General features: G+C 31.8%; 1 protein-coding gene across 1 annotated transcript; it reads right to left on the bottom strand.

Annotated features, from left to right (window-relative positions):
• Positions 1-719: 719 nt before the first annotated feature.
• On the bottom strand, positions 720-7,157 carry LOC7469968 (IAA-amino acid hydrolase ILR1-like 3). Its single transcript, XM_002322770.4, has 5 exons — positions 6,608-7,157; positions 2,179-2,304; positions 1,782-2,096; positions 1,471-1,599; positions 720-1,277 (listed from the first exon to the last, which is right to left on the bottom strand). Exons 1-5 carry the CDS (start codon positions 7,094-7,096, stop codon positions 900-902), a joined length of 1,437 nt encoding a protein of 478 aa, XP_002322806.1. The 5' UTR covers positions 7,097-7,157; the 3' UTR covers positions 720-899.
• Between the last annotated feature and the right edge of the window lie 8,369 nt (positions 7,158-15,526).

Raw genomic sequence — 15,526 nt, 5'->3', positions numbered from 1 at the left:
AAAAATGATGATTTTAATGTTTATGAGTCCCATTTGACGATGGAAGTCCCATTAAAATCTTTTTAATCCTTCATCTTGTCTGGAAAAAAAAAGATCGAGATTGAGAGAGAATTTTTTTCCAATTTGATTTTGTATTTTTGAATTGGTTTTTGAGTGTTTTAGATTGATAAATTGATTTTATGAGGTTTTAAGAGTTTTTATTAGATGTTTTTAGATGAAAATAGATTAAAAAATAGATTTGTAGGTATAAAAAAACCTCGATTTTTTAACCACTTATGTTATGGCCAGATTTTAAAAAGGGTCATGACGCATCGTCTACCACTACAGACGTTGTGTGTTCTATTTCTTCTTCTTTTAAAAAAATTTAAACACATATTTCTAGGCTCGTGAGCTTGTTTTTAAAAAGCCTATGAGCCTGATTTTTTTTTTTGGTAATTAATGATTTTTGCCGCATATTGCTGCATGCGGGGATACTCATATTTTTTGTTCTTTAAAGAACTGAATTTGAGATATCAAAAAACAACAACAATTATCTTTGTAGCTTTTATCTTATATTTTTAGTTCAAGATTCACTAATCATTGGGTGAAAATTTATTTTAATAGTGTTAGAGGTAATATATATATCATATTTTCTAACGAACTTGTTTTAATTTTTCAAGATTAATGTGTCAATCTTAATCCAGGATTGCGAGATCATGAATATACATGGGTTCACATCATTTTCATTACAATTAAAATTTGAAAATTCACTTATCTTGCACAGTATCGAATACATTCGAGACATCAAAATATATATACACTTTCCATAATGACAAAACGGCACTAAATTGATGTTTCCTTACCGTTTATTTTAACGACGTTTTTCATAAAAGAAATAACAAGTGAGCATAAACAGGTTCCTACTGTGTGTCAATAGCATGGCCATCCAAGTAAGAAATGGCAACTGCAGCATGGAAAGCTGCTCCAATAGAAAGGACCTCCTCATCTATAACAAAGTACGGGGAATGCAATCTCTTCACTGATTTCACTGTTTCATTCTTTGTTCCAATGAAGAAAAATGCAGCTTTCATCTTCTGTGAATAAAAGCTGAAATCCTCTGCTCCCATAGTCATTGGGGCAAGAAGCACGTTAGATTCTCCGAGCAAAGCTTCCCCTACTTGTTTGGCATGTTTGTACATGGCTTCATCATTTACAGTGGATGGGTAAGGCCTCATTTTTTCTTCCATGAAATCTAAAGAAGCAGTACACTGGTGAACAGCTGCTTGCATCTCTACAATCTGTTAGCGACGTAATGTTTTCATTAATGTTCATCTCAAATTAAATAAGTAGGCTACTAAGAAATTAAGAAGTCTTAACCCTTGCTTAAAAGAAAATTTCTAATATTGTCTACACTCTTTGAGTGGATGCGCATTTACTAAGTCTTTTTGTTAATTAGATTATTTGTTCCTTGAATCATTGAAACATGGTTACCTGCATAACCCTTTGCTGAAGGGAGACTAGACCTTCAGTAGTCATGCTCCGAATTGAGCCTCCGAATCTCACCGTCTCTGGGATTACATTCCCAGCTTGGCCAGCCTCAACGAAACCGACCGAGACCACCTATACAGCGATGGAAATGGAAAAACCTTTGACATGAGGTATAACTATCCTTTACTGAAAAAGTTTCAGTAGATCATATCACAACATCAAGGACCATATTGCTTGTTCCCCAGATCAATTGCACATCAATATTCACATATTTTGGAATCACCTAAGAATGGGGAAAAAAGTTAAAATGTTACCCTGGCATCAAGAGGGTCTGTTTCTCGAGAAACTATCTGTTGCAGAGCAAGAATGGCAAAAGAAGCAGCTACAACGGGATCTCTTGTATCCTGGGGACGAGCAGCATGTCCACCTTTCCCTTTAATTGTAGCTATAAACCTTCCCGAAGCAGCAAGCATTGGACCGGGTCTTGAATCAACTGTGCCAACAGGGATTTCTGGTGCAACATGCAGTCCAAAAATGCCTTGAAAATTGTCAAGAGCGCCTTCTTTTAGCATATGGTAAGCACCGCCATAACTTTCTTCTCCAGGCTGGAAGACAAGCTTAACAGTTCCCTTGTGAAAAGATTTCAGAAGCATAAAAAATCAGTAAAATAAAGAGTGGATGAGAATCCTGAATGTTTGTGACTGCATATACCTTTAGTTCATCCTTCATGCGTTCAAGCAACTTAGCAGCTCCAAGTAGCATTGTTACATGAGCATCATGGCCACATGCATGCATTTTGCCATTATTCTTGCTTTTATGCTCCCACTCTACCATTTCCTTCCAAATGATAAGGCTGAAATAGATTAGTTAACACTGTCTCTTAAGGTTTGGAAAGGTCTCAAACCAACAATTAGTGTTAGTTACTGGCCTATTAAGGGAAACTTTTGTGGGGGAAATGATAACCGTACAGCAATTTTTTATCATGCAATGAAAACATAGAAATTATTAGATACTGCCGGTGTATTGCTCCGCCGTTCAAATAAAATGGGACCTAACATGATAAATATATGGAGGTTGCATTTATATGGGTGGGGGAGCATCCACCATGAAACCATGCAATTTTGTTTCTTTCAAGTCCTTTTATCCTTCCATATTCTTCCATAAACAGAATTAGAGGCAGAATTGGGGGGGGGGGGGGGGGGGGTGGGCAGCGACCCCGGCCTCTGCAAAACATTTTAAATTTTTTTTATTTCATAGTAGTTAAATGTGTGGGACAATAATGGTCCATTCCTTTAATTTCTTTTACTTTATGCTTAGTTGCACGAAGAAAGAATATACAGACACAGATGGACCTTTCCTTTACTTTATGCATAGTTGTATGTGGAAAGAATAAAGAGAGACGACTTTTCCCAATTCAATTGTCTTTGCCTCCCCTCGCTCTGTGGAGCCGAACACAAAGGGTAAAAAAATAGATACAATAATACCAAATGCCGAGGCAGAGCCGCGTAAACTAATTTATCTTCAATCAAAACAAGTTGACTAGTAACCCAAACTTAAAATCTTTTTTTTTTTTTGTTTTGGGATGTTTGTCAATAATTTAGTGTGTTTTTCCTTAGTTCTGCTTTAATTTTTCTTCTAAATTTGCTAGTTTTGCCATTTTTTCCTTCCAAATTCTAGTTAAAGATGAATTTTTCTAATTAATTAGATATATTTTATTAGTTTGTTTGGATTTTTTATGTTTTATTTTTTGTTTTATGTATTCAATGTAAGTTTTTTTTTTAAAAAAAAAACTAATAATTCTATTTTTTTTTTTTTTAATATGTCAACTTTGCTTTTATATGTTAGTTTTGTGGGGTTTTTTTTTCTTCGAGTGCTAGGTCAAATTTTTTTCACTAATACATTAAATATATTTTATAGGTTTGGTTTACATATAAAAATATATTTGTAGTTTTGGTTATTGCTTCGGTAGATGTCATTTGTATTTATTTTTACAACAAGAAATATTAAAAATTCCTAATGTTTTGATTTTAGTATGAAAAGAATAAGATAAGAAGAATTTATTCTATTTTTTTAGGAAAAGAGAAAAAATATTGATAACTCATAGCCTAATTAACCAACTCCAGTGTGTAATGTTGAAGTTATGGTTGAGCAGCCCCAACGTACTTTAATTTGTAAAGAACCTGTATTGATTAATGAGTTGCTTTCTACTAGAATTGACATTGCTCATTTAATTCAAAAACCAAGAAATCATCCTTAAATTTAGAAATACTCAGTTAATCAACAAGATGAAATTCAAAGAAAATACATTAATTTGAAGTTATATCAACCTTTGATATCTAAATATGTGTTGACTGGTAAAAAACAACATCGTCAATTTTAGTCTCATTGGTTCAAAAGTTTTCTATAGCTTGAATATTCAGAGAAAAATATTGCATTTTATTTCTCTTGTTATCTATTTCCAAGTAAGTCATCTGGAAAGTCAAGATCAGACACATTCACTATTAAAGGATTTAATTATTGGAAGAAAGTTAATGATGGAGAACGATGTAATTTTTTGACTCATATGAGAAAAAATTCTAAATTCTCAGCTCATAGATTTGTTATCAGATGCTTGGAAACTTTGAAAAAATAGTCATGTCATATTGAGAATGAAGTTGAAATGCAAATTTCTCAAAAAATTCTAAATAATCGATTCCATATTAAATATTGTTTGTTGGTTTAAATTTCAAGTATGTGATTTTGGAGAACATAATGAATAGCTAGAATAAAAACACCAGGGTAATTTTTCTTGAAATAATAAAACTTTTAGCATCATACAATGAACAAGTAGATGCTCTTGTTTTGAGTAATGCTCCACAAAATGCTTAATAAACCTCACATCAAATTCAAAAATAAATTTTACATGTCTTTGTTAGAAATGTTCAATTTTCAATTCATCATAAGATCGGTGATATAAGTTTTTTTTAATTGTTGATGAAGCTCGAGATAAATCTAAAAGCAAACAAATAGCTCTTGTTACTAGGTTTGTTGATAGAAGTGGATTTATTCGAGAATGATTTTTTGATATAATTCATGTCAAAAATACAATTGCTTCAACTTTTAAGGAAAAAATTTTATTTTATTTTATTTCATCATACTTAATGTTCAAAATATTAGAGGTCAAAGGTATGATGATGCTAATAATATATGTGGAGAGTGGAATGGTTTGCAAGCTTTTTTCATTAATGATTGTCTTTATGCATATTATTTACATTGCTTAGCTCGTCAATTATAATTGACTCTTATTGTTGCAACTAAAGAAGTATGTAATGTTAACATTTTCTTTCAGAAATTGATTTTTATTGTCAACACTGTTAGTGCTTCTTTATAGTGTCATGATGGATTACGGGCTTTTAAGCAACTACAATTGAACATTTAGTTGATATTGATTAGATTGAAATAGGCAAAAGAGATAATCAAGTAAATGGTTTGCAACAACCTAGCGATAATAGATGGAGTTTGCACTTCAAATCAATTTGCAGTTTGAACATTACTTCAGATAGATCTACTTATTCTCAATGTAGTGATACAACTTTTGCATTTAAGTTGATAATGTCATTTGATTTTGCATTCATCTTACATATAATGAAGAATGTTATAGGAATTATTGATGTGCTTTACCAAGCTTTGCAATAAAATTCTCAAGACATTTTAAATGCTATGCATTTTGTGACTACCACAAAGACTTTGATTTATAAGTTAAGAGATGACGATTGAGAATTTAGTTTAGAAAAAGTGACATAATTATGTAAGAATGAAGACATTTGAATTCTTAATATCGATGCTTGTTTTTCTAATGTAGGATGATCTTGCCATCAAAAAAATTTAGTAACAGTTAAGCATCATCGATTTTATATATTTATAGCTATCATTGATCAACAACTGCAAAAGCTAAACTATAGATTCAATGAACATGGGATCAAGCTTCTTATGTTGAGCAAAACTTTGGATCCTAAAAATACCTACAAATTATTCAGTGATGAAGATATATGCTTGCTTGTTGACATGTTATATGCTGAAGATTTTTCTAACCAAGAAAAAATTCATTTGAGATTTCAACTGCAACATTATGAGCTTGATGCACCCAATCATCCAAAGTTAAAGAATGTGTCATCGATTACTTATTTATACCAAGGAATCTTTGAAACTTAAAAATCAACAATTTATCCACTTACTGACAGGTTGATATGGCTTATTTTGACAATTCTTATTTCAACAACTATTGAACGAGTTTTTTCAATAATGAAGATTGTTAAAACAAAATTTTGTAATCGGATGAAGGATGTTTTTCTTGCAAATTATATGATTGTTTATATAGAAAAAAGAAATTGCTAAAAGATTTACAACTAATATGGTAATTGATTATTTCTATTTCATTAAATAACGACGAGCACAATTAAAATAAAAATATAAAAATTTTTTTTTATTATTGTTTATTTCATTTCAAAATTTATTAAATATAAATAATGCTTTGTTTTAATTAATGTTTCTTATATAATTTGTATATTTATATTTGATCGGTATGAAGACCAATAAAATTAAAGTAGTAGATACATTATAAAAATGAAATTAATTTCATAACTTTAACTTAATTTGGTATTGCTCTAAACTTTTTACCTTATACAAAAATTATTATATATTTATTTATAATAAGTTCTTTGAATAAAACTAAATCATGCTATTTTTTTATTTTACAACTCATGTTAGATTAAAAAAAATATGCACTGTAAATTAGTTTTTGGCTAACAAATAATCCTAGCTCCGTCATTATCTTTTCATATTGCACCCGATTAAGACTATTGTGTGATTAACGTTTTCTGGAGATTGAATAGCATTCCCCGTTTTTGTGGTTTAACTAAACAACAATGACCAACTGGTGCCTTCTTGCAGCAGCTAAGCATAACCAGGACTGCAACATGGTTTCTTGAACTGGGGAAGATTGAAAAACTCGACATAAGTGCCTTTTGCTATTTTAAGGGTGAAATTGCTTAGTTTTAAATTTATGGACTAAACTGAAAATCCCATGGCGTTTGAACGCGTGACATCTGTATAGGTGACGGTGTTTTTGGAAAAGGAAAGAAAAGAGTCGAACAAGACAAACCTGAATTGGGAGGGCATCCATGTCTGCTCTAAGACCGAACCACGGCTGCAACCCTGACCCAATCGAACCCACCACCCCAGTCTTTGCAAAAGGCCACTTGTATTCGATCCCAAGCGAGTCAAGTTCCGATCTTATGAGTTGACTCGTGTTGTATTCTTCAAAAGCCAGCTCTGGGTCCTCGTGGATTCTCCTTCTAATCCGTTTTAACCACCCAAAGAACTCTGGTTCCCTTGCTGATTCAAGCAGCTCTCGAGTGAGGTAACCCAGCTTCGATTCAGAACGAGTGTCTAAAGCCCATGCTGTCTGACATGTTGACAGTATCATAAACAAACAAAGCCATGCCATTAGATTAGACACACCTATCTTCGATTCATGTGAATCTTGAGACTGTTCGGTCGTTTCCGAATTCGTTTCTATCTTCACTAGGCAGGAGGTCTGCAATTGCAATGTTGTTGAACTTGATGGCGACGGACGGATGGTGTCCCCCATTATATGACATAAGATTGGAATAGTTCTTAGTTTCTTAATTAGGTGGAGTGGCTAGGCCTAGGCGTACGATATTGATGGACTCCTAATTATAAAGATCCAGTCGGCTCATAACCATGTCCATGTCATAGGTCGTTGGCTTGTGTGGAACTGTTTTTTTTTTTGTTTTTTTTTAATTTTTAATGTATTGATATTAAAAATAATTTTTTTTATATTTTTAGATTATTTTGATGTATTAATATTAAAAATAATTTTTTAAAAAATAAAAAAATTAATATTATTTTAATGTATTTCTAAGCGAAAAACATTTTGAATTGCAACTGCTACCACAATCTTAAACAGACCCGTAGTTAGGCCGAGTAACTTATAGGACCATGGATTAACCGATATTTATTATTTTTTAAAATAAAATTATATTGGATAAAATTTTAAAAAATAATATTGTTTTAAATAAATAATAAAAAAATTGATTGAGTTTCACTCGAATCACCCAAATTTGTCTAAATTAACTTTTCATGATTAAAAAACAAAATTGCCCTTAACAATGTTTCAAATCAACAAGTAATTAAGTTAACTAAAAAGATTAGGCTCTGAGTTTAACTATGATTAGATTTATGAAATATATGGGTATTAAATTTAATGGGCTACTTTTGATATTGGCCTAATTAAAATTTAAAGATTTATTGATATGATATTATTTTAGATAAAACATTCTACTTTGGTCAAGAAATTAAATATGTTGGTTTAATTGAAATTTAAAAATTTATTGATTGGCCAATATTTTAGATCCAACATGGCCAAGAAATTGAATAAATTTCTTATAATTTCATCATAATTTTAAATTTTTTTTTTGTACAAAAACATTTAAAGAATTAGGAATAAAACCTAAATAGATACGGGAGAACCAATTTGAAAAAAAAAACTAAAGAGAAATTTAATCTGTTGGGTTTGGATAGAATCTATTATTTTAGATTCTTGTTTTAATTTTAATTTCAAGTTTCATAAAGTCTGATTAACTAGACAAAAATAAATACATGATAATATAATGAAATTATTTTTAAACATTGGATTTATTTATTTGAATAGAATATGTTCCTTAGAATATATCATTTCAATAAATACATACATTTTTTTTACTTTATCATGGTTTGTTTAAAAATTATGATTTTTTAAGTGATTAGTGATGATAAAAAAAAAAAAAACAAATACCTCCACGTCGTTTTGGTTATGCCCGAACAATGCATCCTCTTCACCACGCCTTTCGGTCATAGCCTAAATGGTCTGCCAACTTTAGCAATAGGTTTTCTTGCCCTTTTTTCTTTCTTTTTTACCCTGGTTCAATACCAAAAACAATTCCTAGCTACTTACACTCACCACAATATAATCTCACACCTTAATATATTTTTGTTCTTAAGATATTAGTGTTGCACCAATAAGGCGCACATCAAATTCTTCTACGCAGAAAATGCACCATTTTTCTTGCTAATAACCACCAATCAACCGCTACTCACCAATTATTTCACCAATATCACAACAAGCAAGGTAGTACTTGCAACACTATTCACAATAAGGTACCTGAAATACCATATTTTATAAGATGAACACTAATTTTTTCACTAATGGTATTCTCCACTTACCACAAGGTTATCCACTCATGGTAAGTAGTAACTTTGTGCACCACGAGATACCTATAATATCACGTTCTATGAAATAAGTGTGATCAAAGTCTATAAATACAAAAATTCAAGTTAAAGATAAAACAAGCTAGGCCAAGTCATACAATTTCACTCAATTCCAACAATAACAAGCAATCATACAACAATTCCAGCAATTATAAGCAATTATTCAATGATTTCACAAACTATAAACACCCTTACAACAATTCTATGAATCATAAACAACCTTTCAACAATACAACAAGTTTTATTTACTCTCTTATACATTGTTCTACTCTTATATTTTACTAACATAAGCATTAAAGGATCCCTTATTCTGACAATGAACTTGTTTTGTAGGAAAACTCAGTATAGTAACCCCACCAATCCTCTAGACCAATGATAAACCCAATCACTCTAGCAGTCCAACAACACATCCTATGGAAAGCCCAATCCAATATGAAGTTTTCAAGATTTCATTAATCATGCCATTTGCGAGAATCTAAACAAAAGTTAGTTCATTTCGTTTGGTTCCTCACTAAAAAGTTCTTTCTATAGTTGATAAAACTCCATGATAAGAGAGAATAATTAATCTCCCCATTACAGAAACTCCAACTCCCTTATATATTCATTAACTCTCTTATCAATTACAAATGCTCAACAATGTTGTTTTTACCATATAAGAACAACTTAGTACTCAAATACAACACACAACTTCTTCTTTATTACATGCATTAGGTGGATAGAGATAACTTCAATTCTATAAAGGAATAAGACAAAACAACATGCAAACTAGATATGACATTCCAACTTTACAAATAAATAATTCTCATTACTCAAATTATTTTTTGAATCTTGTTTGTATGCTTCTTATAAAAAAAACTCAGACAAAAGACAAGACCAACAATTACACAAGCTACCATAAATGGATATCACCATCACTGAATAGGATAATATCCATTATATCATTAAATGTTACACTCTTACCTCTTCAAACATTATATCTCTACAAATACCAACTTTGATAACTATGATGACCTTATAGATCCTAAAAAGTACATAAAAAAATGTTAGGAGCATCATAAAGCTTGTAACATAAAAGAGTGTTACTATGTGCAAGATTTTCTTGATAATATTTTATAGATTTGCTAGGGTGTGGTATCATAGCCTTGAGTCTAGCTCTATTTTTAGCTTTCACGATCTTTGTTTTAAGCTCATCTCTCATTTTTAGCATTAGTATTCTAACTAAAAAAAAGCACTACTAAGCTTTTTACCACCACCTAATAAGAATATAAAAGCACCAGAACATACTTTTAAATATTTAACTAGAAAATGTTAAACGTGAAAGATCTACTCAAATTCATTTTCACAAAAGCCTTAATCACTAGATTCTACAATTAGTCTTTATGGGAATCTTTATATACTATCCCTAACATGACTTTTCTTAATGTGAAATAGGCAATGGAGAACTATATTTGATTAAAATAAGCAAGTGTCACCAAATAGAGACATCCTTATTTTTCAAATAGTAGAATCTCCACGGTCTCACTAGTCTTCTACCAGGGCATATAAGAGGATTATTAATGGATCATTCATGATTGTTTAATATTTCCTAAACACCTTACCACACCTATTAGCATTACATGTGCTAAAATGTTTGTTGTCATTCAGATAAACGATTTTATGTGATACTTACCTTGCATAAAGAGTGGCATGAATACAATAAACCCTAAAAAGTTTTGTCATGATCGTGACACTGAGAAATGTCATGCCTTCAAAAGAAGATAGAAAGATTAATATCCAGGGGGACATCTCTAATAATTTATAAAGAAGGAGATACAACCTGAATAAATAGGGAAAAATCCATATGATGCACTACTTGAGATTAGATAATTTTTAGAAATTGTACTTCCACTATCTTTTGAACTTTTGAATAAAAGCAGTTATGTTTCTCCATATCTCTAATAAAAAATCTCCATAATGAAATCTCCAATGTCTCCACCAAAATCTTCACATGAGATGGTTGTTAAAATCTCAATGTCTTTATATAATATTTCCTTACACGATGCTTTAATACTATTTTTTTAATCATAAAGCATCCTCTTGTAGGAAAATACTTGTTTGTAAGAGAAACTCTCATGCAAACATGTTAATAAAAGCCATAAAAGGTAGTATCTATATAATAAGTATTTTGTTTCCCTATACTTTTGCTAGTCAAGTCTTCCAAACAAAAGTATTTAAAATTCCTAAGGGAAATTATGGAGCAAAAAAAAAAAAAAAAAAAACCTTTATGCCATTCGGGCTAAGATTGAATGACGTGTTCTCCTCATGACACCATTCTATCCTTACTTGAATGGTTTGCCACCTTCTAAGATATGTTGTCTTGCCTTTTCTTCTAATTTGACCCTGAAAAAATTATTTAGACCTTAGCCCGATAATATAAAAAACCTCTAGCTACTTGCACATACCATAATATATTCTCATACCTTTATATGTATTTTATTCAGGAGATGTTGATGTTGCACCACCAAGGACACTAACATTTTTTTTATGCAAAGAAAGGACCATCTTTCTCGCCAATAACCATCAATCAACAATTATTATCATACCCGGATATCGCGGCAATCAATTAAAAAAATTTCTTGTTGAAAAGAACAAATATCTGACATCTTATTCTTCAGGGGAAAATGTCTAGTTCAGGGACTCGTCATCTAGTATTATAGTCACTAGAAACCCTAACTGGTCAACAGAGATTCTATGGTACGGGACTAGTTACGTAAAAGGTAAGATACTATCATCTTTTTAAGCGTCCTATCTAAGACAGACTGCATTGTTGGTTTTGTCTAAAATTGCTAAGAATTTGTTCTTTTTTTTTTGTTCTTCTTATAATGTTCCTGACTCTAGCGTTAGTGAATGTTTACCTACAAATATTTTCAACTCTGGTGTTGGTAAATATTGCACAAACCTAAAAGTATGATATTCCTGACTCTGTCGCAAATGAATAAGTTCGTAAAATTTTGAATTTTTAATAAAGAAGAAACAATTTTTCTATGCCTTTTTTTTTACCTTTTTTATTATTTGCTTTTTTTAGACAAGAATAAAAAAAAAATGCATTGCATAATAGATTTGTGTTTAACATTAAAGGTCCATAGATTGAGCATACAATAGAAAACAATAATACACAAAAAGAAAAAAATGAAACAAATAATGAAGGGGCCACAAATAAATCAATAAAGATCCTCAAATTGTTCTAGAATTTTTTGATATCGACAAGGAGCTCGTTTGACCAGATATCAAAACAAAAGGGGGATTAAAATACATGGAAAAGACATAAGGGTGTTTTTGCCGAACACACCTTTAGCAAACAACAATTTAGGCCTGAGGCCTAGACCTGACCCATTATTTTTCTTCTTCCTCCTTTTTTTTTAGTTGTAGGCGTGTGCATGGTTGTTAAAATCGCGATTCAAGTCGTAAAATCGTACGTTTTTACGAGTTAATATAGACTTTACGTGCTAAATCGTTCATAAAAATCGAAAATGAGTAAAATCGGGTCAAAAACAGTTAAAATCGTTAAAATCGGGTGAAATCGCCTAAAATCGCGATTTCACCACCGATTGAACGAGTTTGCCCGCAGGAGAACAAAATTCAGTGTAGTTGCCACGTGTCACCCGCCTATTAGATTGAATAGATCAAAGGCAAAGTAACTGTGAGTCTGTGACTCACCGAATGAGAACAACGTCTGAACTCTGAACATTAAATCCCTAATTTTCTTTTCAAAGGGCTTCGCTTTCTCCAGGGAAGAGGTTTTCTGGAGTGAAGCTTTCACCTGCTGTCTCGAACTCTGCTGGAAAGAAGAAGATTGCAAATATTGTCGCTGGGATTTCAAAAGTTTCGGAAGCGCTGGTTGGGTCTGCAAAGAGTAGTAGGAAGAATTGGGATGAGATACCAGCTGCGGTGGGTTCAGGGGAGATGAAAGAGAAGGGTGAAGCCAAGAAGAAACCGGATCTGCAAGCGATTTTGCAGACTCAGGTAATATCCTACTTTTTTAACGCTTCGTAAGAAGCCTATGTTGAAGAGTCTTCTTTTCAATGATGCCTATTACCCATTTCATTTGCAATACTCTGTGAGTTTGATTACATGCCTTTGCAGTCTTGCTTGTATTACTGAGCTTTTACTTCCAAAATTGGTTGTTTTTAGTTTATTCAGAGAGGCAATGCTGAGGCTTTTCTTAGTCCAGAATCTGACTTCACAAGATGATATTTTCTTGAAATTGCAACTTGTATTCTTGAAAAAATGGTGGCTTTGGTATATGGAGCTTCTGAGTTCTGAATTAGTTTTATTAGTTGGGAAACTAATTAGGGGGGAGCCGGGGAATCATAGTGATGGTAAGGAAATCATCTGTAGGAAATGATCTTAATAACTCCGGTGCCGCATATATGTTTGGCATAATTGCAAAAAGATTTATCAGATTAGCAATTGTTCTTTTGAAGCAGTTGTTTTTCTTCTCTCTGCTAAATTTTTTTCTCCTTTTTTTTTTAATGCTGTAAGTTCTCATAGTTGTAGTGTGTATTAAAATCAAGTTTGTAACCTGTTATAAAATGTTTGAATTGATTACAGGACTGATTTGAATTGATTCTTGAATTGTTGAACTTATGACATCTAGAAAAAATGCTTGATGTTGGATGGCAGCATGGGATAGATGTTGATAAAAATTCTAGAAAAGTTTTGTGCAAGTATTGTCAAAAAATTATTTTTAAGGTGCTTGAACTATGTATGAATTTTTATTCGAAGCATGAATTTTTTTTTAATGTATTTTAAAATTCCTTACGATTTTTTTACGATTTTACAATCCGTTTTTACGATCCGAGTTTGCGTGCGGCTTTCCGTGCCGTGTTAAAATCACGATTTTAACAACCTTGGGGGTGTGTGTACTGTTCATACATGCCTACTACAATATAGGTGTAATTAAAATACAAAGGGGAAAAACAAAAGCAACTTACCTGGTATTGACCTTTCAACTGGAGCTCTTGAAAGAAGGTCGTTTCTGGGATTCTGGAAGCACTAGGATTAACGTTGGCTTTGGACGACCCATTTTCTATTTATGTCTTCTCTGGTCACCCTTGTTATCATTTTGGGTTCTTTTGTTCTCTTGATCCCCCTTTGTTTTGTCTGTGTTTTTGTTTTTGTTTTTTCTTTTTTTTCTGGTCTGACCTTTCGTTGGCCTTTGATAGGGCCACAACAAATGTTTGTTCTCTAATACGTCTCTTCCTTCCTAGGAGGAGGATAAGCCATAGTTGGACTGTTGGTGATGGGTTTAGATCCAAACTCTAGTGGCATGTCGTAGGAGACCTGATTGGTTTGGGAATTATGGTAGACCAAACAGTTAACATTTTCCCCAAGTTGAGCTAATACAATTTAGGTAACATTTTTTTTTTGTAGGTGGTTTTTCTGTCTCGAGAGGAAAAAGATGAAGAAATAGGAAATATGAAACGACGCTATTTTTTTAGTTGAGGCAGTTGGCAACTGGAATTATGACATTTTGCAATCAAACCCCTGATTTCATTAATTAAACTAATTCAAAGTTTAATTAAGTCCTTAAACTTATCAATTCTTTTAATTTTTGACCAAAATGACTCCCAAATTTATAATTTCACCCTGATTAATCCTTAAAACTTCCAATTTGTGTTGTCTTAACCCAAATCTCAATTTTTCTTCATTCATTCCATTTTCTTTTTATTTATATAAAAATAAAAATAAAATAAAAAATTAGATTATGACAATTATCATCAACTTTTCCACCAATATCATGATAAGTAAGGTACTTGTGACATTATTAACCACAAGGTGTTGCGATACCAGTCTCCACGACATGAGCACCAATCTCTTTGCCAATGGTGTTCTCCATTCACCATAAAGCTCTTCATCATTGATCTACTCGTGGTAAGTTGTAACTCTATGCACTATAAGGTACCTATAACATTACGCTCCATAAAGTAATTGTGACAAAGTTTTGTAAATATAAACATTCAAGTCAAGCCAGGACAAGTTAGGCTAACCTAACTTTCAATTCCTACAACAATAAGCAATCATACAATAATTCTAGCAACTACAAGAAAGTATACAACAATTCTAGCAATAATTTTATGAACCATAAACAACTATTCAACAATCCAACAAGTTCTCTTTACTCTCTTGTACATTATTTCTCTCATACAACTATACAACAATTCTAGCAACAACAAGAAATCATACAACCAACAACCACAAGCAATTATACAACAATTCCAGGAACCGCAAGCAACTATACAATAATTTTGAGAACCACAAGCAATCATTCGACACACACAACAAGTTTTATTTACTCTTTTATACATTGTTTTGCTCCTACTAACTTAATCATAAGAGGGTCTCCTATTTTGATAGAAGATTTGTTTTTTAGGAAAGCTCTAGACAGTCACTCCACCAACCTTCTGGCCCAAGGACAAGCCTAGTCATTCCAGTAGCCCAAGATCACAGCCCTTGGAAAGCTTAATCTAGTTTGAAGTTTTCATGACTTTATCAATTTGTACTTTAGATTTCATTTTTTAAATAATCAATTTCAAGCATATTTTACTTTTTATAATAAAATTATTAAAAAAATCCTCATTATTTAGTTTAACACTAGCCTCAGTGTTCGTGCTTCACTATGGGATCATACTATTTTTTTGTCCAAAAAATGATGTTCAGATGTCGAAATAGGGTAAAACATGAGATAACAAACCAGTCATAACAAATCTGT

The sequence above is a fragment of the Populus trichocarpa genome, chromosome 16 (assembly GCF_000002775.5).
Source record: "Populus trichocarpa isolate Nisqually-1 chromosome 16, P.trichocarpa_v4.1, whole genome shotgun sequence".
Taxonomy (NCBI): Eukaryota; Viridiplantae; Streptophyta; class Magnoliopsida; order Malpighiales; family Salicaceae; genus Populus; species Populus trichocarpa.
This window is presented reverse-complemented; position numbering and strand designations above follow the sequence as displayed.